The sequence below is a fragment of the Primulina huaijiensis genome, chromosome 14, assembly GCF_012295235.1.
Source record: "Primulina huaijiensis isolate GDHJ02 chromosome 14, ASM1229523v2, whole genome shotgun sequence".
NCBI lineage: Eukaryota > Viridiplantae > Streptophyta > Magnoliopsida > Lamiales > Gesneriaceae > Primulina > Primulina huaijiensis.
In genome coordinates this window covers 10,685,535-10,712,502 of record NC_133319.1, presented here as the reverse complement: position 1 = coordinate 10,712,502, position 26,968 = coordinate 10,685,535, and the positions used below count along the sequence as shown (strand labels likewise).

Sequence of the window (26,968 nt, the reverse complement as noted above, 5' to 3'; positions counted from 1 at the left end):
CGCAGTTTTTTATGGGACCGATGGTTATTTCCACAAATCACAATCCTATTACGAACATACAACATCACAAATCTATTTGTGTATCCATAATGAGATTGAAGAAAAGAAATTGTTTTTACGCACAAAAGCCATTACAACTACAAAAATGATGACAAATAAACGACAATTGAAATGTGTACCCTTTAAGTGTCATTTATTAGTTTTATAGGGTGGTAGTTCCACGGAAATCCGAAAATGAAGCGTCTATTTTCTCCTCCTCAGCTACGCTGCTTCGACCCAGAAATTCAAGTTTTTGCAATGTTTCCGGCAACAAGACGTCAATGGATGATGGGATGTGTGGTTTGCGCTGGTAGGGACTCTGCTTTGCTAGGAATTTTCTACGCTTGGTTACGCAGATTCACGGTATTGAGCGACGGGTTTGTGGGAAGATTCAATTACATAGACATGCGGAAAATATGGTAAATTGTGCCGATGGGGAATGGGAAAGTGTTTCATAGATAAAGCCGAGTAGGAAATCGAAGGAAAAAAAACAGCTGCTCGCACAGAAGAGAAGAGGAGTGGAGAGTGGGAAGGAGGAGTAGAAAGGGAAAATGACTAACAGAAATAGGGATTCATAAAATTTTTTATTAATTAAAAAAAGGGTAGAAATGTAAAAACCCATGAAACATTGTGTAAAAAGTAAGTTGGACTTTTGTCAGATATTAAAACACACAAAAAAACTGATGGGGATTGAATCTTAAATAAATAATGACTAGATGTATTTTTCTCCAAATTACCGATATCATGATTGTATATTCAATGATTTGATTTGATTGACATGAGATAAAATAAAATTTAATTGATTTGAGATAAATAATCTTTATATGAATTTACAACCAAATATTTGATGATCCAATCATACGAATCAAACATAACCTATCAAGGACAAGATTGATTCAATGTAAGGAATTTATTGAGAATATTCTAGAAAATAATTTTATAATTTTGAGAGATATTAACATTATAAATTGGAGTAAAAAAGACAACAAAAATCTTTGCATAGTAGGTGTAATTGCTACTATTTATACTCTATGTTTAGTAGAAGAGAATGTTAAGTAAATCAATGATGACTAGTGGATCATGAATGTTGAAACTAAGTTTGACAAATTGGGTCTTCAAGTTATTGAAGAATTTAAAAAAAATATGATTACTCAAGCAATTTTTGAAATGGCCACTAATCCTTTCAAAAGGCTATATATTGGATAATTTAAATAACCATTGTTGAAAATAAATTATTTTAAAAAAATGTACTTAAATTTTTTTTTAAAGAAGTCATTCTTAGTTTGACCGTTTTTTCAATATTGCATTTGCTTTATCTTTGTATTAGACATTGTTTTTCATGATTTTGTTTCACAGAAATAACGGATTTATTAATAGATATGAAAGACACGTACATATTCTGAACGTTCCATTGTATGAATAGTTTCACAAAAAGAAATTTTAGCTAACTTTTAAACTAAGTATTAATTTTATATGTTTAATAATGATCAAATTCTAGCAAGGACTGACAATTAATTAAAAAAAAATCATCGAATCAATTTAATAACTTGTAAATTACTTTAGTAACACCCATTTTAAGATGCATATGTTTGTGACAGTACAAGGCCCGCTTGAAGAACTAAAAATAGTACACAAATCTCAACATTGGATCATATCGCCTCCGAAAATGGAACCCGATGCCCGCATCGAGACCAGCAGCATGATCCGAGTGGCGGTGCTTCCGATCGCCACGGTACCGCCTCTTCTCTTCCGCGATTACGCGTCCATGCTTCTTTGCCACAACACCGTCTCCCTCTCCTCCATCAGCTCCTTCTACACTGAGCATCAGAAATCCCCGTTTCAGTACCAGCCTTGGGAATCCGGCAGCATCCGCTTTAAGTTTATCATCGGCGGATCGCCTCCATCTCCCTGGGAGGACTTCCAGTCCAACCGCAAGATCCTTGCTGTTATAGGCATCTGTCACTGCCCCTCTTCCCCTGATCTCGCTTCTGTCGCCAATGAATTTGCTGCCGCATCTAAGAGTTATTCGTCAGCACTTGTCCAGCGATGCTTCGCCTTCAGCCCTGGGGATTTGCAGGTTAGCAAGGTTTATTTATGTTCAGATAATAGTACACTGTCAAGTATCCTTGTATCATGGAGATTCAAATATCGTGACGGGTCGATGAGTTCAGTTACAGCCATATCATCTTCGAGAGAATGCTGATTGATGGTTGAAAAGGGTATTAATTTTTAAATGCATCGAAAATATGACGATATCTTTAATCGAGTTTAACTGTTGGAATTGTTGGATTGGGGGTTTAAAATTATGGAAGCTGAGATTTCTTTTACTTCGAACAGATAACTTTTCTTGTGTGCCTATATAAAACTTTGGACACAGTACGTTCAGTACTTTTAGAGCACTACCAAATGGTTTCTTACATAATCTCCTGTGATTGTTGCTACTCTCACGAGTTTGTTGGAAATGAGTTATTTGTTGCCTCCCTTAACTGTGAACTTCCTAATCTTGATTTAAATTTATGGTTGTGAAGTCATATCCTTGTCAAATAACTTTTGTTTTGCTACCATTTTCCCTTCACATCTTAATTAATCATTACATGGCTATATTGCAGCCAGAAGAGGAGAGTTATAAGAAGTGTAACTTGGTGTTGCTTCCCCCAGCTGACCGGCAAACACAGGAACTCCATCTACAGACAATGATGCAAGATATTGCTGCCTCACTGTTAATGGAGTTCGAAAAATGGGTTCTTCAAGCAGAATCTGGTGGCACTATTCTGAAAACACCTTTAGATTCTCAAGCTAGTCTCAGCTCAGAGGAGGTTTACATTTTAGGTCTCCTGATAGTTTTGATTATTTATTTACCATTTATGTCTTTTGATTATATAAGTCTTTAATAAGATTATACTGAAACACAGCCTGATCATTGTAAATGAAAAATGCCAGGTGATTAAGGCAAAAAAGCGGAGACTTGGTCGAGCACAGAAAACAATAGGGGATTACTGTTTGCTGGCAGGATCACCTGTTGATGCCAATGCCCATTATTCTACTGCAATGGAACTGGCTAGATTGACCGGTGATTTTTTTTGGTATGCTGGGGCAATGGAGGGCAGTGTATGTGCATTGCTGGTAAGAATAAAGTACTTAACTGTGCTAGTCTTTTTAGTCGGTCTTTCAGAGTTTTTCTTTGCTATTATTATTATTATTTTTTTGTGTGCTACTCCTAGGTTGTTCCAGGATGATGCCATTAGAATTTTATTATGTATGGTTTGTCTCTTTTTTTAGCAGTGTCACCAGAAATATCCAGGACATGGTGCGTTGATGCATGTTGTTTGCCAAAGACATTGTCTTGGTGTATGAGACTCCCGAAGAAAAGATTAGAACCACAAAGATGAGAATGCTAAGGTGGATGTACGGACATACAAAAATATATAGACTGATAGGGTAAGAAACAAGTATATTAGAGGGAACTCCTATCAGAAAAAGGACAACATGTCTAGGGAGAGATTATCTCACATCTCACTAAAACTGAGGCAACGTGTGTGTTCTCTCTGAGCTTCTTCCTTCCGTTTGTCTCCTTACTTCCGACTTTTGTTTTCGATTTTATGCGGACTTTTTTCTTGTGTATTCTACTTCGCTACATCTTTCGTTTGTTGTGACCCCCTGCTCGCGCTGGTTGGTAGCCGTAGCATGGGACACATCCTTCGTTGGCTATGTACCCTGGTTGTTCGCTGATTTACGATGCCGAAGATGGACAAAAACATGAATGTCGGGGTCGAGCAAAACCCTAGTGATTGTGAAGCTTCATTTGTAGAACAAACATAGACGAACCTCCTAGAGAATGGCGCATGGATACGGGTACGAGTATCGTATCGAATACGATACGGATACGGTGACACGTCAAATTTTGAAAATATAAGACACGATACGGCTAGGATACGACAATCATTAAAATATATATAAATATTATATATATTTATATTTATATAAATTTAGTATCGAGCAGAAATAGTATTGAGCAGAAATAGAATGAAAGAGACTGACAAATGTATTCAGGGATTTGAAAACCCAGCCCAATTTATTTTAAATTATTTTCCTTTTAGTCCTTAGAAATTTAATTTCTTTTAATTAACATCTGAAACTTTTAAATATTTGCAATTTTGCCCAAACGTATCCGCAAAACGTATCCACGCCGTATCCTTGACGTGTCCAAAACGTATCCGGTTGGTCAACCATAAACAAAGTCAACGACACGGATTTTGCGGTATCCGACACGCGTATCCGTGTGTCGTATCCGTATCCGATACTTCAAAAAAATTTTTTTTTAAAGGTATTTGTGCTACATAGGAGAATGGCAAAGTGTCTGGTTCCTCACAACCTGGTGAGGAAAGAAAGGGTCTACAGCTTCTCAGGATAAAGTTCCGTTTGCCAGCTTCTTTAGAGATAATCGTATTCTTGATGAGAAGTCGAAACTGGAGTTTATTCCTCACGGGAAGGTGAATTTGTGGTCCATTTTGATGAAATTGAAACGGTAGAACAAGCCTGGGGCTTCTGCTTGGTTGAGCATGCGATGGGCTTACGGCCTAATGCATATATCCTCGCGAATTTTGTGAAAAGTTGGGGAAAAAATGTCGAATTCGAGTTACAGAGAATGGTTGGATTGATTCTACTTTTCCTACTACGATGGAAATGGATAAAATACTCAATGGAGGTTCATACATGATTCTTGGTGGCATCTGGTTCTTAAGATGTTACCCAGGTGTTTCGTGTTCAAAGAAGAGGATATGAATTTCATTCTGGGTCAAAGTTTATGGTGTTCCTTCTTACTGTTGGACCAACAAAGTCCTAAGTCGTGTGGCCTCGGTCATGGGTAAGCCTCTCTATACTGATAAACTAACACGAACGAAATAAAAATTACTTATGCCTGTTTGCTGATTGAAGTAGCTGCTATGAAAGCTCGAGTTAATGATCTATATATCCTTCTGCCTACAGAGGAATACACCAAGATGGAGTTTGTCTATGAATGTAAGACGAAGTATTGTGTGGATTGAAAGACCTTAGGTCTACTGGTGGTTGTGAAGGGAAAAATAGCAACACCAACACAGGAGATTCGGATAAGAGAATGAATGGAAATAGGATGAGATCTAGTTATAAACAGTTCATATATGGTTTACAAGAGAATGGGTGGGATGCGGGGTTGGCAAGAAACGTTACGTTCAAGTGCCCTTGGAAGTTTGTTTCACGAATATATCCGACTTTTCAGCAGCGTGTCTTGATTGAGGTGAGAGGAGGTAATAAGACAAGATTTTGGGAAGATAGGTGGTGGGGGAGTCTTCTGTTAAAGAACTTTTTCCTGCTTTATTTCAGTTATCAACAGTTCATAATTCTCCTATTTCTCACTTTGTTCATTTTGTGAATGCATTCTCTACTCAATCATGGGACTTTCATTTTAGAAGGGATGTCAGAGATGAGATTTTTCAGTTGTCCGAGTTATTAGGTGTGTTAGAGAGAACTAGATTGATTGAAGGGGGAGAGGATTTTCGTGTATGGAGAGGGGATTCTTCTGGTTTTTTCTCGATCAAATCATTCTTCGAGTTTTTTTTCATCATAATCGTTTTCCAGTTTATCCTCTATACAATCAAATTTGGAAGGTTCCGGTACCAAAAAAAATAAAGGTATTTTCATGGATAGATCATAAAGGTGGCCCTCCATTGTTATTTGCCCAAATTGATGTGTGTTGTGTAGAAATGAGACAGAAACTCAGGATCATATGCTCATCCATTGTACATTCGCGACTGGTTTGTGGGCTACAGCTTTGCAAGAACTTGGATTGATTTGGGTGATGCCGAAGTCAATAGCAGATTTATTTTCTATGGATTTGGGACAGTTAACTGGCAAGAGGGGAAGAATTTTTTGGCAAGTCGTGGTTCATTGCATATGATGGATAGTATGGCTGGAAAGGAATAGAAGAATTTTTTATGACAAGGAATAAACTAGAGAACATTGTTGGGAAAGAATCAAAATCATAGTAGCTACGTGGATCGACACTAATGATGACTTCAAGAATGTCTCGATATTAGATATATTGCGAGATTGGGCTTTTGTGTACCATTAAAACAACTTTCGTGTTATGAATTTCAGAAAAAGTAGTGGACAACTAGTCCTCATATGTAACTTTTCTTTATTATATCATTAATAAAATAATGTTTCTTATTAAAAAAAAATCCTAAAATTCATGAGCGAGTGGAAAAAAGTGGATGCAGTGACGGAGGTAATGCTTCACAAACATGGACTCAAGAAACAATCATATGAAAGTCTAAGTGATATCGAATGGATATGAGTAATATACGATAAGAAGAAAAAGACAAGGGATACACACAAAAAAATAGCAAAAATAAAGATTTTGAAGGACGGCGACCCCCCTAATCGCCTCGGTTCTTAGATGAGGGCTGCTTGCTGGAACATAAGAGACTTGATAAGGCGTCTTAAACAGAAATGTGTACATGCCATGTTACTTTAACATGACTTGGATATATTATACCTAGTTGAGATTTAAATGGATTTGGTTGCGATAGATAATTTCATGGGGTTTTATTGCTCGGGTTTAAGGCACTTTAGTAACTGTCCGGTTAATGGTAAATGTAGAATTTTTCTTTTATGGAATGACAAAAAAGGCGATTATACATTGTGATACTATACATTGGGATTATATTAGAAAGGCGATGACTTGGTTGCACTTTTCGGGCAGCTTCATGGTTTCTTCCAAAGGGCAAGAGGCCTCCGACAGGATGACTCTTTATCCCCCTTTCTGTTTGCTATTTGCTTGGATGGATTGACAAGGAAACTCAACTCATTATGAAGAGAGCCAAGTTTCAAACATCATCCCAAATGTGCTATTTGAGTATCACACATTTGGCCTATGCTGATGATCTGCTACTTTTTTCGAGTGCAAATGTGAATAGTGTTTGAAAAATTATGATGTGTCTGGATGAGTTTGGGCGAATAGCTGTGTTGAGAGCCAACTTGCTCAAATCAAACATTTATTTAACATGTGTGGATGCTTGGGCAAAATAAGAAATATTGCAGATTATGGCCTTTCCGGTAGGGGTCTTCCCTTTTATATATCTAGGAGTTCCCTTAGCAATAGAAAAGCTTCGTGTCGCCAATTATAGTGTTCTGGTAGACAGTATATCAGATTGTATTAGAGCATGGTCAAGAAACACTTTGTCTTACGAGGCAAACTTGAGTTCATAAAGGTTGTCATCCAAGGGATATAATGCTTCTGGCTTCAGATTCTCCCAATTCCTTTTGGCATTAGTGACAAAATTTACTCGTTGCGTAGGAAATTCATGTGGACAAGTAACCATCCATCGATTACTTGATCCACTTTTTGTGTATAAAAAAATGGTGGAATGGGTTTATGGGATTTGAGGTTGTGGAATAATGCTCTACTTGCCAAGACATTGTGGAATATTCGCACAAAAAAAGATGCCTAGTGGATGAAATGGATAAATCAAGTTTTTGTTCAGAAGAGAAGTATATGGGACAGAAGGGTATGTGACGACTCTTGTCTTGTTAGGAAAATCTTTTCGATCCGTGATGAGATCCCAGTTCATGGGTCGGTGGATGACTATAGCGTTGTGGTTGGTTTGATGGAAATAATGATATTTACAAAGCCTATTTTTTTTTTTTGCCCAAATTATGGAAACTGGCCTAGGAAGCCACTGGTTTGGAAGAATTGCCTCATTCCTAAACACAAGTTTTATGTATGGTTGTTTGCTCATTGGAAGTTATTGTCTAGAGATAGACAACCTTATGTGGTGGAGAAGATATGTATTCTTTGTGGTGATTTTAACGAATGTTTGATCATTTGTTTTTCCATTGTTATTTCTCGAATTCTCTTTGGACCAAAATTTGAGAATGACTAGGAATGATCAAATCCATGGGTACTCATCAAGCCTTGGTAAAGGCCTTCAGACGGATGTACCTAGGGACTTCCTTCCTGGCAAAGATGTGGTACATGACTATGACAACTATAATTTTGGAAATTGGAGTGCAAGAAATCATTGACTATTTGCAAGGTTCTAAAATTCGATTGGCGCAAGACCACCACCTAGGCAGGGAGTAGGCGCCGCTAGGTGGATTCCACAGTATCAACATAATAAAGCACAATATAATAAAGCACATACTATAACTCAAACACAATATCATTAAATTTAAAACGCGTTCAAAAGTACACAATTAATAGAATATAACAAATTTACTTCACTTATTCTCCATAATTTTCAACAACTTGTCGTCAACGGACACAAACTCAATATCATTGTGATCCTTCTCTTCTTCTTCGGATGCAAAATAATCCTCACGAAGCTCTCACTCTAGATCGCAGACGAAGATGAAACTTGGTGTCTTAGGGCAAGACGAATTGCATTTATTGTTGGACTTTGGTTTAAGGCTTATAAATAAATTACATTTCATTTTTTAATTGTGTTCTAATTTTAATTAAAAGCCCAAAATACTTTAAAAAAAAGTCGAAAAAACCTAATCGTCCCCGTCGACTATGGTACATAGGCTTGATTAGTCGGTGCCTAGGGCCGCCTAGCACTTTTTCGGTGCGGTCGGCTGGGCATCTAGTGCCTAGTCCGAATTGTAGAACATTATCGTGATTATCGTTGGGACGTGCGCTTTAGGAGAGATCTTAATGAGATAGAGCTGAGGGAGTTTGGGGATTTAATGGGAGTCCTTCATTCGGTCAGAATAAAGTTGGGTGCGGAGGAATTTTTTCCTTTCCAAAAATTCCCAGTCTTCTACCCATATAAACATATTTGGAAAGTTCCTATCCCGCAAAAGATTCAAATTTTCTCGTGGATTGTCGCTCTGGGCAAGCTGCAGACCTCTGACTCAATGCAAAGAAGATGGCCATCATGTGCTTTACGGCCACAGTGGTGCTGATTATGTCAAGACCACGAAGAGGATCAGGATCATCTATTGGTACATTGTTCGTTTTCAAGAAGCGTTTGGATTAAGGTGATGCAAGAACTGAGATTCTTTTGGATTTTTCCGAGGACGGCCAAAGATATGTTCATCATAGATCCGGGCTTTCATAAGGGGGCTACAGTGACGACTTTCTGGTATATGGTCGTTCATTACACGTTCTGGACGTTATGGCTCGAGAGAAATAACAGAATTTTCAACGACTCGTCTCACTCGGTAGACAAAATTTGGGAAGTGCTGAAATTCAGGGTGGCGCATTCAACAAGAAATATCAAAGAATTTTGTCATCTATCTATCTCAGATGTGGTTAGGGATTGGAAGTTCGTCACGTATTGACCTAATTGTTGTATTTTCTATTATTTCGCGGAAAACTCATCCGCTAAGTATTGTAATGGTCTATTTTGATTAAATAAAATATATGTTTCCTATCAAAAAAAAAAAAGAGAATGAAGAACAAAGAGTTGATGACATATTTATGAAAATACAGATTTTTGTTCATTGTTGGATGAGGTTTTGAGTAATCCATGTATGTTGGATGTCAGGTGGTTAGTTGTTGGTTCAAGGAGTTAATGTTGTTGTAGATCGATTGGGAATGCCCGATGTATTTGTACTCCTATCTTTTACATTAATGATATGACCGTTTCATGTAAAAAAAATTATATTAGAGAAAAGTTGGAGTTGCGCATATCGAAGAAAAATTGAGGGAAACACCTGAGAGGGTATGGACACGTACAAAGGTAGCCAATAGAGGCTCCAGTTATTAGATGTCAGATCATGACTCATACCCATATTAATAGACGGAGAGGGAGACAAAAAAAAAGGACTTGGATAATAACGATTAAGCATGATATGCATGATCTAAATATAAATGAGATATGGTAGGAGATAGAGCACAATGGCGTCTGATGATCCATATAGCTGACCTCACTTAGTGGTGTAAAAGCTTGTGTGTTGTTGTAGTATGGTTTGTCTTTTACCAAAAATCTGAAAAATGTCTTTTTGATGTAGAAGTCTGTGAGTCTACCCTATTGAAGCATTAAGCTGACAGATCCTTTGTGCACTACCTAAGGTCTGCTTCGGGACCAAAGAGAGATTAAAAGTTTCTAGTGAGAGATTTTTTTGAAAATGCTCTCTTCCTTTTTAAAAAATCAAGCTACCGGCTTCTTCAACTGTTCTATCATCATTCTCTTTTCCTGACTAATCTAGAGCGCTTTCCCTCCGCTTCCGCCGGCGGCCGTCGGCGGCCATCATTTTTCATTTTTTCTCTTTGACCTAGATGAAATCAGAACAAAATGCCCTTCTTTTGTTCATTCTAGTAGCAACGGTTAACTTTCATCTTTCCAGCCTATTCCGTTCTACTCGTTTTTAAACTTTTTTGGTACCGACGTCCACCACAGGTATTTGGTATCATTTGGCAGAGCTATCGTCCTGCTTCTTCTTTCGTGTCGTAATCGCCGGGGGTTTTTTGTTGGGTGCGCATTTATCTGGTTACATTTGTCTCCCGTTCCAGCGGTTTAGGTCAGAGAAGCGTTGGGTTGATCGTTATGAACTTTCCAATCAGAAGGAGTTTGGAGTCTGGGTTGCCAAGTAGGGATGAAGTGATTAAGATTGAACAAAAAGTTTTTAATTTGAGATTGGGTAATGGGGGCAGATCGATGTGGTGGGCTGAAAGAACTAGGAGAACGAGCTACATGATGGATCTCGATCGGGAGGAGGCACGGTGGTTAAGCTTGAGATTCAAGGATTTCACAGACAAATCCGGGTCAGGCGCTGAGTTCTATCGTTTTAGAGGAAGAAATGCGGTTTTCACGGTACAAAAATTCACTAATAAACGTGGAAGTTTTATTGAGGTTAACAAATTCGGATCGAGAGGCAGAAAGCAGATCACAATTGTGCCGAGTGGATTCAAATTAAGGGGATGGAAGAACATATCGGATACTATGGGCAAGCTTTTGTCAGGTAATTACCGTAGACAAGATACGCAGCATGAACCTAGACATGAGTACAATACGTTGAGAAGATCCACAGAGAAGTACGAAGATAGATCAATGCAAAGAAAATGTGATCGAGGGTCAATGGCAGTTAAAGAGGACACTGACAGGGCTACAAAGGAGTTGAAGTGGAATGAAGCACTTATTGTTACGAAAGATAAGGTCAATATTTCCTGGGATTGCATTCGAACAGCCCTCAGGAATTCACCAAATAAAGTAGTCGAATTGTTTCCGTTCCAAGCAAATAAAGCAGTATGGTGGCCATCGAATTCAGAAGAGTTCTCATATTTTTTAAAGCTGCGTAGAGGATTCTTCGACGGTGGGATTTCCTTGATGTTTGAGGCATGGAGACAGGATATCAATTCAGTAGATGCGGTAGATAGATGTTGCAACAGCTGGCTTAACATATCAGGGTTACCTTGGAATTTATGGTCAAGAGACACCTTTACACTTATTGGGGATCAATGTGGAGGGTTGCTGGATATTAGTAAGGATACAGAGCATTTCTGCGATCTTAAGGTAGCCAAGATTAAGGTGAAGGGTACGGCTGGAGGATTTATTAATAATAAGTTGATTATTCCAGTTGAGGAGGGGAGTATAGAGATCAGAATTCGGGTAGATTCGTTTGACTCCAAAGCATACGAACGCCAAACATATGCACAAGTACTAGTAAACGGCAAGAAAACAATGGCGGGCTGGGACAACACAAATTTGGAAAGAAATAGGATGCGAAAGGAGATTTCCAAGCGTCGGCCTTCTGGAGGACGGGAAGATGCAAAGACTCTTTTAATGCAAAATGTGGTCACGAAGGATATTGAGGATACAATTGGGAATGATTATCATGGAATACCAAAGCCTGTGGCACAGGAGAATTCACTGTTCAAGGTGCCAATTAAGGTGGCAAATAAGATGGAAAAAATGATGAGGGATTTTTTGTGGGATGGTGGTGATGGGGAGAATCATTGCCATGTGGTAGGATGGAAGCATGTATGCAAACCAAAGGATAAAGGTGGCTTGGGATTGGGAAATGTTATTCTCAGGAATAAGGCTCTTCTTGGTAAATGGTGGTGGAGATGTTCAGTGGAAAGGGAGTCGTTGTGGAAAAAAATTATTAAGAGCATCTATGGGACTCAGGATAACAGGTGGGACTTGGGCTTGGCGGAGAAGGCGACATTCAGAAGTCCTTGGAAGTGTATCTCTCGGTCTTATCAGGATTTTCATCAACTGGTCAGGGGAGTGCCTAAACAAGGTAATATCATTCGTTTTTGGGAGGATGTTTGGGAGGGAGAGTCATCGTTTAAAGTCCGTTTTCCATCTTTGTTTTGTATTTCCATTTCTATCAATAAACCTATACGTCATTTCGTAGAAGTCGTCAATAGTGGGAGCAGTTCTTCTTTAATTTGGGATGTGAGATTCAGGAGACATCTTCCTGAGGGAGAGTTACTTGAGTTCATTAATTTGATGCGGGTTCTAGAGAAAGTCAGATTGCAGCCGGGTTTCGAGGATTGTAGAGTGTGGTTGGGGGATGCTTCAGGTTTGTTCACTGTTAGATCTTTTTACGATTCCTTCTTCCATTCTTCAAATTTCCCTTCATTTAGTTTTTTTAATAACATTTGGAAAGTTAATGTCCCACAAAAGATTAGGATTTTCTCGTGGATCGTGGCCTTGGGAAAGTTGCCTACATGTGATTCTGTTCAGAGAAGGTGGAGGGAGTGTGTATTGAGACCGCAGTGGTGTTGTTTATGCCAAAATCATGAAGAGGATCAAGATCATTTACTTTTGCATTGTTCCTTTGCGAGAGGAATTTGGTTCAAAGTGTTAGAAGAACTGGGAATTCAATGGGCTTTCCCAAGGCAAGCTAAAGATTTATTTCATGTCAACTCATGGTGTCCCTTCGTGAACAAATTCAAAATCTTCTGGGCCATGATAATTCATTACATATTTTGGTCCATTTGGTTGGAAAGAAATAGCAGAATTTTTTAGGATGTGTCTGAGTCTGTCGATCAAGTATGGGAGAAAATAAAGTTTAGGGTCGCATCGTGGACGATCAACTTGGACCAATTCAATCATTTAAGCGTTTCAGATTTAGTGAGGAATTGGAATTTTGTATGGGCATAAGTGTTGTATGTTGTTCTCTTTGAGGAATTACTTATGTTAGTAGTTTTGCTACTGTACTGCGGAATTCTCATCCGCACCTAATATGTAACCTTTATATATTTATTCTAATGAAATTAGTTTCCTATAAAAAAAAAAGAAAGTGTTCGACGAATTTCATGATGGTGGGTGGTTAATGGTATCACAAATGAAACGTATATCTGCTTAATTCCTAAAAAACAAGAAGCTTATAAGGTCAAGGACTTTAGACCGATTAGCTTGACGACGAGTTTGTATAAAATCATGGCTAAGGTATTGACTAATAGATTGAAAAAGGTTTTGTCAAGTACTGTAGCAGAGAACTAGTGTGCTTTCCTTAAGGGAAGACAAATTCTTGATTGTTGTCTCATTGCGAATGAGGTGACTGAGGAATATCGACGGAAACGCTAGAAAGGGTGGGTATTCAAAGTTGATTTGGAAAAAGGTTATGATAATGTTGATTGGGGATTTATGGATTATGTGTTGCAAATGAAAGGATTTGGTGTGAGATGGAGGAGGTGGATGATGGCATGTGTCTCCAATGTCTCTTTTTCAATATTCATTAATGGAAGGCCGAGGGGAAAATTCAAAGGGGAAAGAGGACTTAGACAGGGTGATCCATTATCCCCTTTTCTTTTTAATTTGGTCGTTTATGCTTTGGGAAGAATGGTAGATAAGGCCAATGGGTTGGATGAGGTTAGAGGGCTCGAGGTAGGGAGGGGGAAATTGGAGATTTCTCATATTCAGTTTGCCGACGATACTTTGTTTTTGGTTCAGACAGAGAGACACGTAATGGCCTTATCAAATATTCTTACGTGCTTTGGGACTAAATCAGGTTTGAAAGTTAATTGGGAAAAAAGTGTTGTGTTAGGGATTAATCACTCGGAAGAGGCAGTTGTTGCTTTGGCTCAGGCTATTGGATGCAAAAGAGATATTTGGCCGATCAAGTATTTAGGGGCTCCTCTGGGTGGTCATCCTACGAAATTGATTTTCAGGGAACCAGTTTTATCGAAAATGGAAAGGAAATTGGCCTCATGGAAAAAGTCATTTCTATCCAGGGGTGGTCAGTTGACGTTGATACAGTCAGTGTTGAGTGCGATGCCATCATACTACATATCTCTATTTAGAGTTCCAAGACGGGTGGAGAAACACATGGAAAAAATAATGAGGGATTTTCTGTGGGACGGCGCAGATGGAGATAAGCATTGTCATGTTGTTGGGTGGGCACAGGTAAGCAGACCAAAGGACAGGGGAGGACTGGGACTGGGGAATATTTGTTTGAGAAATAGAGTGTTATTGGGGAAATGGTGGTGGAGAGGGTCAATGGAAAGGGAAGCGTTGTGGAAAAAGGTAATAACAAGCATATATGGGGTCCAAGATAATGGGTGGGATGCAGGATTAACGAGGAATTCGACATATAGAAGTCCTTGGAAATTCATCTCTCGTTCTTACCCGGCGTTTCAACAACTTGTGGGAGGGGTGGTAAAAGGAGTAAACGTCATTCGATTTTGGGAAGATGTGTGGGAGGGAGGGTCTCAATCGTTCCAAGAGCGTTTTCCATCTATCTTTCAGATTTGTACCTCAACTAATAAACCAATCAATACTTTCTTGGCATCCGAGTTTAGCGGTCCTTCACTTCAATGGTTTGTGCGCTTTAGAAGAGATTTTAATGAGGTAGAATTGAGTGAGTTTGCTGAGCTTTTAGGAGTTTTAGGATCGGTTAGACTAGAAATGGGAGTGGGAGATTTCAGAGTATGGTTGGGGGATTCTACAGGTGTTTTCTCTGTCAAATCATTTTACAATTCTTTCTTTCCACCTACCTCTTTTCCGTCATTCACCTATCACGCAAACGTCTGGAAAGTACCTGTCCCTAAAAAGGTTCAAATTTTCTTGTGGATTGTTGCATTGTGAAAATTACCAACTTGTGATTCAGTGCAGAGAAGGTGGCCGAATTGTGTGTTGAGCCCGCATTGGTACACGCTGTGTCGAAATGACGAAGAAAATCAGGATCATATGTTGCTTCACTGCTCTTTTGCAAAAAGAATTTGGACTAGAATTCAACTTGAATTGGGTTTCACTTACGTCCTACCACAGAGGGCAGCATGTTCGTTTATTATTGAGCCAGGGGGAAGTTGGAGCAGAAAAACGAAGATCTTTTGGTATTTGGTCGTTCACTGTACGTTTTGGTCTATATGGATAGAGAGAAATAACAGAATTTTCAAAGAACAGTTCGACGACGATGCCTAAGTTTGGGAGAAGATCAAGTTCAGGGTGACTACTTGGACATCTAATATCAAAGATTTCAATCATGTGTCTGTTTCAGATTTGGTTAGGGATTGGAAATTTGTTTTGGCATGACAGTATCACTGTAGTGTTTTTCTTTTGTTTGGTTATCGATTGTGCGGATTACTCATCCGCTTATTATGTAATACAATTCTTATTAATAATAATAGTTTCTTCTCAAAAAAAAAAAGAAGCATTAAGCTGACAGTTTTATAAGATTGAAACAACCATTGGAATTTTTATTTTTTAACTGTTATTATGAGATTGAAAGAAAATATGTGTTGCCTAATGCTAATTTTTAAGATGGGCAATCTTTGCAAATGTTAATCTTAGAAATCATGCTCAAATTACGAATCTTTCATGATCGAATTTAATGTGTGTTTTTCTACTGCTGGGCAAGCATTGGTAATTGAGACGTGAAAGTGCAATTTAGCAGCCAGTTCCTCGTTTAAAAGGATACAAGGTAGCATATGTTCTAAGGCTCACTGATATAAGTTCTGTGTTAAGTAGGATACTAGGTGTCCATGACTAGTTTGTGGCTAAAGCTTGAATGATGATATATCTATAAGCTTTATGTTTGGGAGCATCTTCTCATGTTCCTTCGTTTTGTGTGCTATTTTCATATTATGTCAGAAGCATTATTTCCCCTATTTTTCTCTGTCAGATAGACCGTGTGGGTCAGAAGGATCTTGTGTTGGAAGAGGAGGTCAAGTATCGGTACAACAGTGTCATTCTTCACTACAGAAAATCATTTATTCAAGACAATGCTCAAAGGTATCCATATTGATGATCCAAAGGTTCAACTCTTGTTGTAATGCCTACTCTTTAATGATCTTTCACTGCCAATACTAGGTATAAGGTTGTATGAGTGAAACTTATCACATCCTTCATAATTTGTTTTTGATACCCATTCTTCATAACTTTTGATAAGAAAAAAATTTGAGAATTCAATTGTGGATTGCAATTTTCGGTTCTGTGATCGAAACAAAGATTTATACATACAATTGATGCATTAGTTTGGTCCAACTTTAGTAAGATCTTGTTTGTCAGTGAATCAAATTCGGACCACATTTGTCTATTCTATGGTAATTTGCAATGCAGATGTAGCATTGAAAGGTAATGTAATACATTTTTAAAATGGAATATCCTAAAGATATGGTTTTTCTTCTGACAATTTGATGATTTTCTATGATGGACGATAATTCTCTTATTTTTGGTGGAAAGTCTTTCTTCTGACATTTTTCATATCATTGATTATCATTTAATTGCTTAATTTACTATTTGTTTCCATCAAATCTCTGCTCAGGGTTTCACCCTTAAGTTTTGAACTCGAGGCTACACTAAAGTTGGCAAGATTCCTCTGCAGGTATTGTTGTTAGATTTGTCACATTTAGTTGATGATTTTCGAATACTATACATGTCTTTCTTATCCTTCAAACTTTTTGAACTGAAAAATATCCTCCTCCAATGCCTTGACCCGTCTTTTTTCTTCCAATTAGGCGGGAACTGGCTAAGGAGGTTGCGGAACTGTTGACTGCAGCAGCTGATGGAGCGAAATCGCTGATTGATGCCAGTGATAGACTAATAGTATATGTTGAAATAGCACGGCTCTTTGCTGCACTTAGATATCATAGAAAAGCTGCTTTTTTCTCGAGGCAGGTTGCTCAGTTGTACTTGCAACAAGATAATAAAATTGCTGCTATCAGTGCTTTGCAAGTGTTGGCTATGACAACGAAAGCTTATCGTGTCCAAAGTCGAGCATCTAGTGACCCATCTCAGGTGAGTTTTTAACTGCCTGTTTTCTTATGCAATTTTAGTTGCTTGACATTCTGTAGCAATTTGATGCCTTGAGGGGGCAATTTCATTCGTGATAAAGATTGGGATGAGCATAACACTCAACTTATACTTGGACATACTTGCTACTGGTTTGACCATGTTCGAACATTAAAATTTTATTTCTTTTCAGGCATCTTGGTTTTTCGTTTTCAAATTTTTGTAGATTTGGACATGAAAATCATGAATCAATCATGAAGCTAATCAATCATGAAGCTGAGTGTGGAGCTTGACCACCGTGTTTTGTGAAATTCATTTGGCTGCAATTGATTTTTTCTTCCTTAATGTCATTGAGGTTCAAGCCACTGTTCTTGTGCTGTTGATTTTCCAAGATGCCAGCATTTCTCATTGTTATATTCTTCTTTTCTAAAGGATGCTGGACGACAAACTCATGCGGATGAAGGGAAAGCACATCACCACTCGATTGTCTCCTTATTTGAGTCACAATGGAGTACCCTGCAAATGGTTGTACTGAGGGAAATTCTTCTCTCTGCTGTTCATGCGGGAGATCCTCTTGCTGCTTGGAGTGCAGCAGCACGTCTAATTAGGTCTTATTATCCTCTAATTACACCATCCGGGCAAAATGGCCTGGCTGTTGCACTTGCAAATTCAGCTGACAGGCTTCCTTTAGGAACTCGGTGCGGTGATCCGGCTTTGCCCTTCGTAAGGTATTTTTCATTAAATGATCTTGTTTTCTTATCTTGATATTAGACAAATTGTTGTTAGATGTTACAGGAGGAGTTCTGTGGCAATTTGTCTTTTGAACTTTTGTTGGCCTCTCATAGAGTTGCTTATGGATGCAAGTCTGTGTGATTCCGGTAATTTGACCGAGCAATATGCAGATATGTTTACGGGAGCATATGTGTAAATTTTGTACTTAATTTGCATACGTATTCTTAAATACATGTTTCATTAGGAAAACATGTATTTTATGCCCGTGTACTTTTGCGTTATACTTGTTCGTCAGCTGAAATTCTGTTGGTATTTATTATAGAATCTGAAAGTCTTTCTTGACTTCTGAAATTAGGATCTGGTTCCTCAAAAGTTATTCTTTGCTAGATTAAATTTTCTTTTCCCTAACCTTCTGTCCTGTTACATCACTCCAGGTTGCATTCATTTCCTTTACAAACATCTCCAGCGGACATTGTTAAACGCAATCTAGCTAGAGAAGATTGGTGGGTAGGATCTGCTCCTTCGGGACCATTCATTTATACACCATTCAGCAAAGGAGAGCAAAATAATAGCAATAAACAGGAGCTAATCTGGGTGGTTGGTGAACCAGTTCAAGTGCTAGTGGAATTAGCAAATCCCTGTGGCTTTGAATTGATTGTTGATAGCATTTATCTGTCTGTGCATTCAGAAAATTTTGATTCCTTTCCAATAAGTGTCAATCTTCCACCTAATTCTTCAAAGGTGATCACACTTTGTGGAATTCCTACCAAAGAGGGTCCAGTTGCTATTCCTGGGTGTATTGTCCATTGTTTTGGCATTATCACAGAACATTTTTTCAAGGATGTCGAGAATCTGCTTGCTGGGGCAACTCAAGGGCTTGTGCTTTCTGACCCTTTCCGCAGCTGTGGGGCAGCAAAGTTAAAAAATATATCTATTCCTAATATTTCAGTGGTACCACCCCTGCCGTTGTTAGTGTCTCACATTGTTGGTGGTGATGGCTCTGTTATATTATATGAAGGTGAAATACGTGATGTGTGGATTAGTTTGTCCAATGCTGGTACTGTTCCTGTTGAGCAGGCACATATCTCATTGTCGGGGAAGAACCAAGACTCTGTTGTGTCGGTGGCTCACGAAATTCTAAAGTCAGCCCTTCCTTTGAAACCTGGTGCCGAAGTGACAATTCCTTTAACTATAAAGGCCTGGCAGCTTGGCATGTTGGGTCCTGATGGTACCGCCAGCAACATTGTCCTTGGAACGGCAGGGAAACAAGTTAGAGATGGAAGCTGCCCAATATTGTTGATCCACTATGCAGGTATACTTCTGACAAATGTTACTCATCATTGCTTATGCCTTACACTTTTGTTCTGGTTTGGTATTACTGTTCTATTTTGGGTCTTGGTTTTAGGACTTAGATCTGATTGTCCCACTTACTTATAACTGCTGGTTCCACATTGAGGTTCTCCAGTAATGATGTCAAGAACCACTAATTTTTGTCATGGTGGTGATGATTAGATAGAGGAAATCTGTCAGGATTTCTTATGCAAAGGGTACTATTAAGCCGAAGATGAATAGCATCACTTTGGAATACCGACATTAGGACCATGTAAAATGATTAGTTACTGATAATTTTTGATTGAAAATGAACCACCACTTCATTAATGTTAGATTGACTGCTTGGCTCAATTCAGTTATTCTATTTTGTGAACTTTCCTACTAAATTTTATGTTAAATTTATTTACGATTGCTTGTGATCGCCAATTATTTATGGTTAGGTCCACTGGTACATTCTGGAGTACCTGCAACGGGGTCTGTTCCTCCTCCTGGGAGACGTCATGTCATCCCCTTGAACATCTGTGTTTTGCAAGGCTTGTCTTTTGTAAAGGCCCGCTTACTGTCAATGGAAATTCCAACCCATGTCGGTGAAACTTACCCCGTGCCTTTAAAAATGAATGGTGATGGCAGTGAAGAAGATGATGGTTCTGAAAGAGAAACTGATAGGTTCATGAAAATTGATCCTTACAGGGGAAGTTGGGGGCTTCGCTTTCTTGAATTAGAGCTGTGTAATCCAACTGATGTCGTCTTTGAGACTAGTGTTTCAGTTGATTTAGAGAAGTCCGATGAAAAGGAGAGACCCTCTCACTGTAATTGTACAGAATTTGGTTATCCTAAAACAAGGATAGACAGGGATTACACCGCTAGAGTGCTAATACCACTTGAACATTTCAAATTACCAGTTCTTGATGGTTCCTTTCTTGTTAAGGGTACCCAAACAAGTGGGACTGTTGGTAAAAGTTCAAGCTTCTCAGAGAAGAATATTAAGCTTGAGCTCAATGCTTCTATTAGGAATTTGATTTCTAGGATTAAGGTGAGGTGGCACTCTGGACGCAACAGCTCAGGTGAACTAAATATCAAGGATGCAGTACAGGCTGCTCTCCAGACATCTGTCATGGATGTACTACTGCCAGATCCGCTGACATTTGGCTTTAGGCTTGCTAAAAATAGTATGCACAATGATGCAAAACTGAATTCACAAAAAAAATCTGGTGCTCGAGTGAGTTCACATGAATTGGGAGGGGGCTCCATCACTGCACATGAGATGACCCCAATGGAAGTGTTGGTGCGCAATAACACAAAGGAGAACATTAGAATTAGACTTGGTGTCACATGCAAAGATGTGGCTGGTGAAAACTGCATCGAGGGTGACAAGGCAACTGTTCTGTGGGAAGGTACAACATTTGATTTTGCAATAACTTTGTGTTTTTTTTCATATGCATGTGATATACTTTACGAAGTTTGTGCATGAGATGATATGGTATTGTTTTCTCTTAAACTCCACTCAAGAGTATCAGGAAAGAAAAATTAAAATAATTTTTGTTTAGGTAGGAATTTAAAGTTGAGGTGATATGTAGAAATTAATGGTATGATCATTATATGAAATTAGTAAAATATTGTAATGATCGGTATGAAAAATTAGAAAAAAAAAGAATAATAGTTTAATTATTAGATTTTAAATAGTTGATTCGAAATATGATGTGATGTATGGATGAAATATTTTAAAAATAGATAGATGAAGGGAAATGTTTGAAATCATCAAACAGACAATGTTTGGGCTCTTGAGATCAGCACAAGAACCCAAACAAACAGCTTGTATTTAATAAGAGGCTGCTTTGTTTTCTTTTTTTTTTCCCCCAAGGAAAAGAATGTTATTGTCGGCAATATTTTCAGGTGTTTTGACTGGTGTTGTTATGGAAGTCCCTCCTCTGCAAGAGATGAGGCATACTTTCACTCTCTATTTCTTGATCCCTGGGGAGTACTCCTTGTTGGCGGCTGCTGTCATTGATGATGCCAATGAAGTGCTTAGAGCTCGAGCAAGAACGAACTCACCTGAAGAGCCTATCTTTTGCCGTGGACCCCCTTTTCATGTTCGAGTAAATGGGACTGTGTGATGTCTGTTGTATATATAAGGTTGGTTGCCTTTACTTTCCTTGTTCTGGGACCAATCATGGTTGGTTGCGCCATTTTTCGCAACTATTCAATGAGGTTGCTCTATGTTGTGGGTTTATGGGATTAATCATGAACATTTTATGCTGTCGAATGTTATTTATTTAGAGTGCTTGCGTGATCGATATTCGAATGAACAATTGGTATTCTGTAGGAAAACTACAGTTTGTCTTCAATTTTACCAGAAAAATGCCGGTAACCCGTGAATTGAATTCAGTGTCATGAATTTAATGAGTCGATTTAGTCCCAAACATTTTAATTTTTTCCCAATCCAATCTTTACGTCACTTAGATGGTTAAATGCAGGAGAGATTTTGCACGTGAGAGAATTCCCAAAGTCTGATTTCCCAAAATTTATCTACAAAAATCCTCAAATCACTTGTGTCCTAATTTCTTGTTCTCCCAAGTGAAGAGGATCGTCTTCCTTGTTTCTGAGCCCTCACTGCTGGGCGATTACGTTTCTGAGCCCTCACTTCTGGACGAGGTAATCGCCGCTTCCCGGACAATTCATGGTCGATGTTTGTTCTTCTTCCGTGTTCTGTGTTCATGATGGTTTTAGATTAGGTTATTATTGTTTATATTTGTGCACAATATTTTCGAAATGGCATGCTCAGAATGTATGACGCCAAATTTTAATTAGAGTGGAACGCTCTGCTATTTTTTTTTTAATGAAAGTTATAATTTTTTTCAACGATTGGAAATTAACTCTTTGCGTTGGAACGCCATCTGATGTGTAGTAGAGAACCATATAATTGGTCGTTTTAAACAAAAAATAAAGTATAATTAATGTTTTTCCCAGTATATTTGTCACACCCTTACTCTATACTTAGCATAATTACCATAATCAAAATAGGGTTTGACTGATATAACTGTAGTATGAAGCAAATCAAACAAGGGGCATCACTTTGACGGTTTATAAAAATTTTGGCATGAGGTCCCTACATTCTTGTAAAACCAAAATCTCAACTCAAGCATCAACATCAACACATATATATAATCGTATTCTTACATACAAACATATTCTGTATCATCATACACCTAGACATAAACATTGTAGAACTTGTTTTAAACCCTGACATATGTTCGTACAATACATATGCGGAAGCTATACAATAAGAAGTCCCGGTTCTTGTTGAGGTAAGGCACGTCACAAGCATCCATTGGCGAACCGGCATCTTACGTCTCTTCACTACCTGATCCTGTAATACATGAGCTACGTGAGTTTATAAAACTCGATAAGTTGGCACTTGTACGTAACAATATGCGTCGAAGGAACATACATATCAAGTCGTGACAACAATGAATCTTTAAACCATGTCATATCGTATCATATATTCATGTTCATTTTTTTACTTGAGCCTCATTAGTTGACCTGTACTACCGTGCTTGCTTTATTATATAGCTACTACAGTGTTGGACGTCAGGGAGCAACCTTTGGCAGCCCCACGCCCCATGAACATATATTGGCCAATAGCTTTGGTGGACTTAAAACCACCCATGATATCAACAAGCTCTATATCCTGTAAAAATCAATCCTTTTCTTTTCATGTTCATGTTCATGTTCATAACATAGCACCCATCATCAATATTCATGAGTTTCTTACATATTTAATACATAACAATGGAATATGATGCTATATTTTCATCAATAAGATACTAACAATGTACATATAGCAATAATCAATGGGAAGTATTTGAAATCATAATATTACTCATGTATTATTTCAAGAACATGTCAACTTACTGTCCAAGCGCAAGAACACTGGTTTGAGACGATGTTTCTCTTTCCTATGCTGTCAAACATATCAATAATTCAATTACTATGTCTATTCTAGGTGAAGTTTGCTTATCTACATTAATAATAACCAAAAGAGAGGAAAACTTACACCCTTATGAAGTTCTTGTGATGGAGAACTAAGTTCTTACCTCAAAGTAATGAAAGGAATGAAGAAGAGAGCTTTTGGAGGAAGGGTTTCTTGGTTTACGTTGAGTTTTTGCTGATAAAGAAAGGAAGGTACTGAAGAAATGGCTTAGAAACTCGAAACTTATCCTTTCTTATACACAGCGGCGCTCGGGAGGTAATATATTACCGCTCGGGCGCCAAACATTCTGTCCAAAAGATGAAAATTTCGTCCACCGGCGCTCGGGCGGTCATTTTCTACCGCTCGAGCGCCACCTGTTCTGCCTCTGCGCACTACTTCATCAAAGATCGCTCCAGAAACGTATCTTCCGTTCATAATCTGAAAAAGTGATAAAAATGAAAGTTTGAATCTCCAACTGGTTTCATGTCATTTGGAGGTCTGAGTAAAAAGTTATGTCCATTCTCCCAACATGTGTCAGTGCAGGAATAACGATATACACGACACACTTCGGGGCACTTTTGGCTTGTCTTCCACAATGATTTGGACAAAACCCAAAACATGAAAGTTTTAGCATTATATCTTAGCTTTCTAATGGTTATGGCCTCACACAATTTGGATCAATATTCAAATCATTATGCTAAAACCCGTACAAACTACCATATTTTCATCTCATTTCCTACTAACTTCATTACACTACTTCTACCTACACCTCTTACTATCACTATTTTAACACATATTCATTCTCAATATACCATGGACAATATAAAAATCATGTTCAATCTCAATATTGATACTTCAATCTTCACGTGAAATCTAATGAACTAAAGAGCTACATGATAAACGACATAAACGTATCATTATCATTTGTACGAGTAACCGGGCATTACAATATTACTATCGGTTGTAATTTCTTTAATGCTGACAACTTTGGCTTCAGCACTACTACTTGCAACCGCACCAACTAGTCAGTCGGGAGCGTACATCTTCGGTGAAGTACTTGGAGTAGAAAACCTCCTTGAAGCCTTCCCAAGTCAGAGTCTGCAGATTCACCGACAATTATGCTCCTTCCCACCATAACCGAGCATCGTCCTTCAGCAAATAAGTGGCACACCTAACCCTATCAGCATCCTGCAGCTCCATAAAGGTAAAGATCACCTTTATGGACTTAATCCATCCCTCTGCAACCATAGGATCAGTCGTACCCCCAAAGTCCTTGGGGTCTATCTTACAGAATCGCTCATACACGAGCCTCACGGCTCTCACAACAATAACACGTCTAGGAGGCATACTGTACTACAATTTAACCCAACACGTAACCAACATGCATAACTGAATTACTTATACAACATGCTAAAGTGATTCAAAAACTTAAACATGCAGTTTAGAGGAACTTGTACTTAATACTTAATGCATTTAAAATCGTAAAAACGTACATACCTGAGGCGTGACTCCATGAGCTTCTCGCAACCAGCAGTGGCAAAACCCTATATTAGGAAACCTTTCGCTCTGATACCAACTGTGACGAACCGTATCTTAAAATACTAATATTTTAACATTTGCGGAAAAATATAAAATTTTCTTATTAAATGATTTATTAAAAGTATAGCTCTTAAAATAACTTAACAGTCACCACTCATACTAAAGTAAAATTAATATTAAAACTCCATCGTTTAAAATAAATCACCAACATCCAATTAATCCTAAAATCCAAAAATATACTAATTTAATTTAAAAATATTCTAAAAAAATTATAAATTTTATTTTTCTTATTACCAATCCTACTAAATCAAAAATAGAGTAAATAATTTAAAAAATGTGCGTAATAATATAATTTAAACTAAAAGGTCCTCGGGTTTGCACTGCCACTGGCCCAAGCCTGCTCACTGGTCACCGCCTCCTGTCTCCTCAACTGCATCATCTACATCGATCAAGTCTAGTGAGTCTAATGACTCAGCATGCATAAACCGTGGATAACGAATAATACGTAATAAAAATCCATGCAATTTAAACTTAGTTTGTATATAAAATATTATAGGCATAAATATGCATAACGTGACTTCCCATCATAAACAATTTCATAAAATCATAAAATCATATTTTTATACTTGTTATGTATAATCATATACGTAAATAATTTTGCGTAGAGTTCGGTTCAATGCAAGTGGCTCATACACATAAATCGTTTGATCAAACTAAACCACAGTACTGGGCCGGCAAAGATCACCACAGCCTTTCAACCGGATGTCCACTCCAACATACATAAATCCCCGGTCATACTTTACCGGGTGCAGAGGTCCCCGGTCATACTTTAGCGCTTTCCAATCCCGTAACATAATTTGGCTACAAGACAAATCGCATAGCTCAAAAATAATTATTTTGCACGTGATATATATTTACAAACATCGTGGACTTCGTTGGAACATCATAGACAGGCTGCCATAGCCTTAGAATTTAGATAACTAAACTTAGCACAAAAACCCAAACGTACCCATGCGATTCCCGAATTAATTAAAATAGCCTACAACTTACCGAACGACTCGGGACTCAAACCATACTTATCCAACACTCTAACCTACTGTACAAAAGCCTAAAATATCCCCAAACAATGATCGAACCAAAAGGATGACGTAGCCAAGAGCCCTGGACCAGCCATACGCTGAACAGCAAGATCCAACACCCACAGCCCCTACATGCACTCCAATCCTGTGCAGCTGTGGTTTTCTAGTTCCAGCCTTCTACCCAGCCAACCAGCCCATGAACCACCCTATCTAGGCTCATCCTAGGACCATTAGAGACTGCCTAAACCAAAGCCAAGAGCCCCTAAACAGCCCATGCACTGAACCGCACCAGCAACCAACTACAGCCCTTAACATGCGCCCCATCCTGCGCAGCTGTGTTTTTCTGGTTCCAGCGCTTTCTCTAGCTAACTAAACCATGAACCACCTTAACAAGACTCATCCTAGGACCCTAAGACACCCCTAAGAATACCCATAACCAGCAGCAATGTCCCAGGAGCCCTAGCCGAAGCACACCACAGTTTTTGGAAGAATACGTGAGTTCATGCTTCAAGTTTTCGAAACGGTTTTAAATTTTTTGCACCATTAGCTATCATCCTGGAAAAGCTAATGTCGTTGCGGATGCTTTAAGCCGTAAATCTAGTTCTTTATTGGGTTCCATGATTCAGAAACCCTTGTTACTTGATTTGCAAAGGAATGAAATAAATCTTGTATCTCCAAGTACAGTAAATCAGTTATCTGCATTTGTTCTTCACTCTACTTTGTTTGATCGAATTTTTAAGGTACAACAGCTGGATAATTAGTTATTAGAGTTGAGGAGGAAAAGTGATCTGACAGGAGTTTCTGAGTTTGGGTTGAATCGTGATGGTTTGTTGACCTTTCGAGGTAGGATTTGTGTTCCTATGGGTGGTGACATTCGAAAAGATGTACTTATTGAAGCTCATACAACACCATATTCTGTACATTCCGGTAGTACCAAGATGTACCAAGATCTTCGACGTCTTTACTGGTGGCCAGATATGAAGAAAGATATCATGTTATTTGTTTCTGAATGTCTAACATGTCAGCAGGTTAAGATTAAGCACCAAAGACCGACGGGATTGTTGCAATCCTTGCCTATACCGTAATGGAAGTGGGAGCATATAACTATG

At 38.4% G+C, this 26,968-nt stretch overlaps 1 protein-coding gene across 3 annotated transcripts; it reads left to right on the top strand.

The window, feature by feature from the left end:
• Nucleotides 1-1,635: 1,635 nt before the first annotated feature.
• LOC140956855 (trafficking protein particle complex II-specific subunit 120 homolog) lies at nucleotides 1,636-22,043 on the top strand. 3 transcript variants are annotated; one of them, XR_012171547.1, is made up of 12 exons: nucleotides 1,636-2,116; nucleotides 2,649-2,855; nucleotides 2,980-3,162; nucleotides 16,099-16,208; nucleotides 16,741-16,800; nucleotides 16,934-17,213; nucleotides 17,640-17,935; nucleotides 18,374-19,251; nucleotides 19,712-20,665; nucleotides 21,165-21,404; nucleotides 21,551-21,635; nucleotides 21,746-22,043. XR_012171547.1 is itself a non-coding variant. In XM_073413758.1 (11 exons), the coding sequence occupies exons 1-10, from the start codon at nucleotides 1,706-1,708 to the stop codon at nucleotides 21,383-21,385; spliced, it is 3,600 nt and encodes a 1,199-aa protein (XP_073269859.1). In that variant the 5' UTR covers nucleotides 1,636-1,705; the 3' UTR covers nucleotides 21,386-21,404; nucleotides 21,746-22,042. The 3 variants fall into 3 exon arrangements, 2 of the variants coding, with proteins under 2 accessions (XP_073269859.1, XP_073269858.1); XM_073413758.1 differs by lacking the exon at nucleotides 21,551-21,635 and having other exon boundaries at nucleotides 21,746-22,042; XM_073413757.1 differs by lacking the exon at nucleotides 21,746-22,043 and having other exon boundaries at nucleotides 21,165-21,563.
• Nucleotides 22,044-26,968: the final 4,925 nt, after the last annotated feature.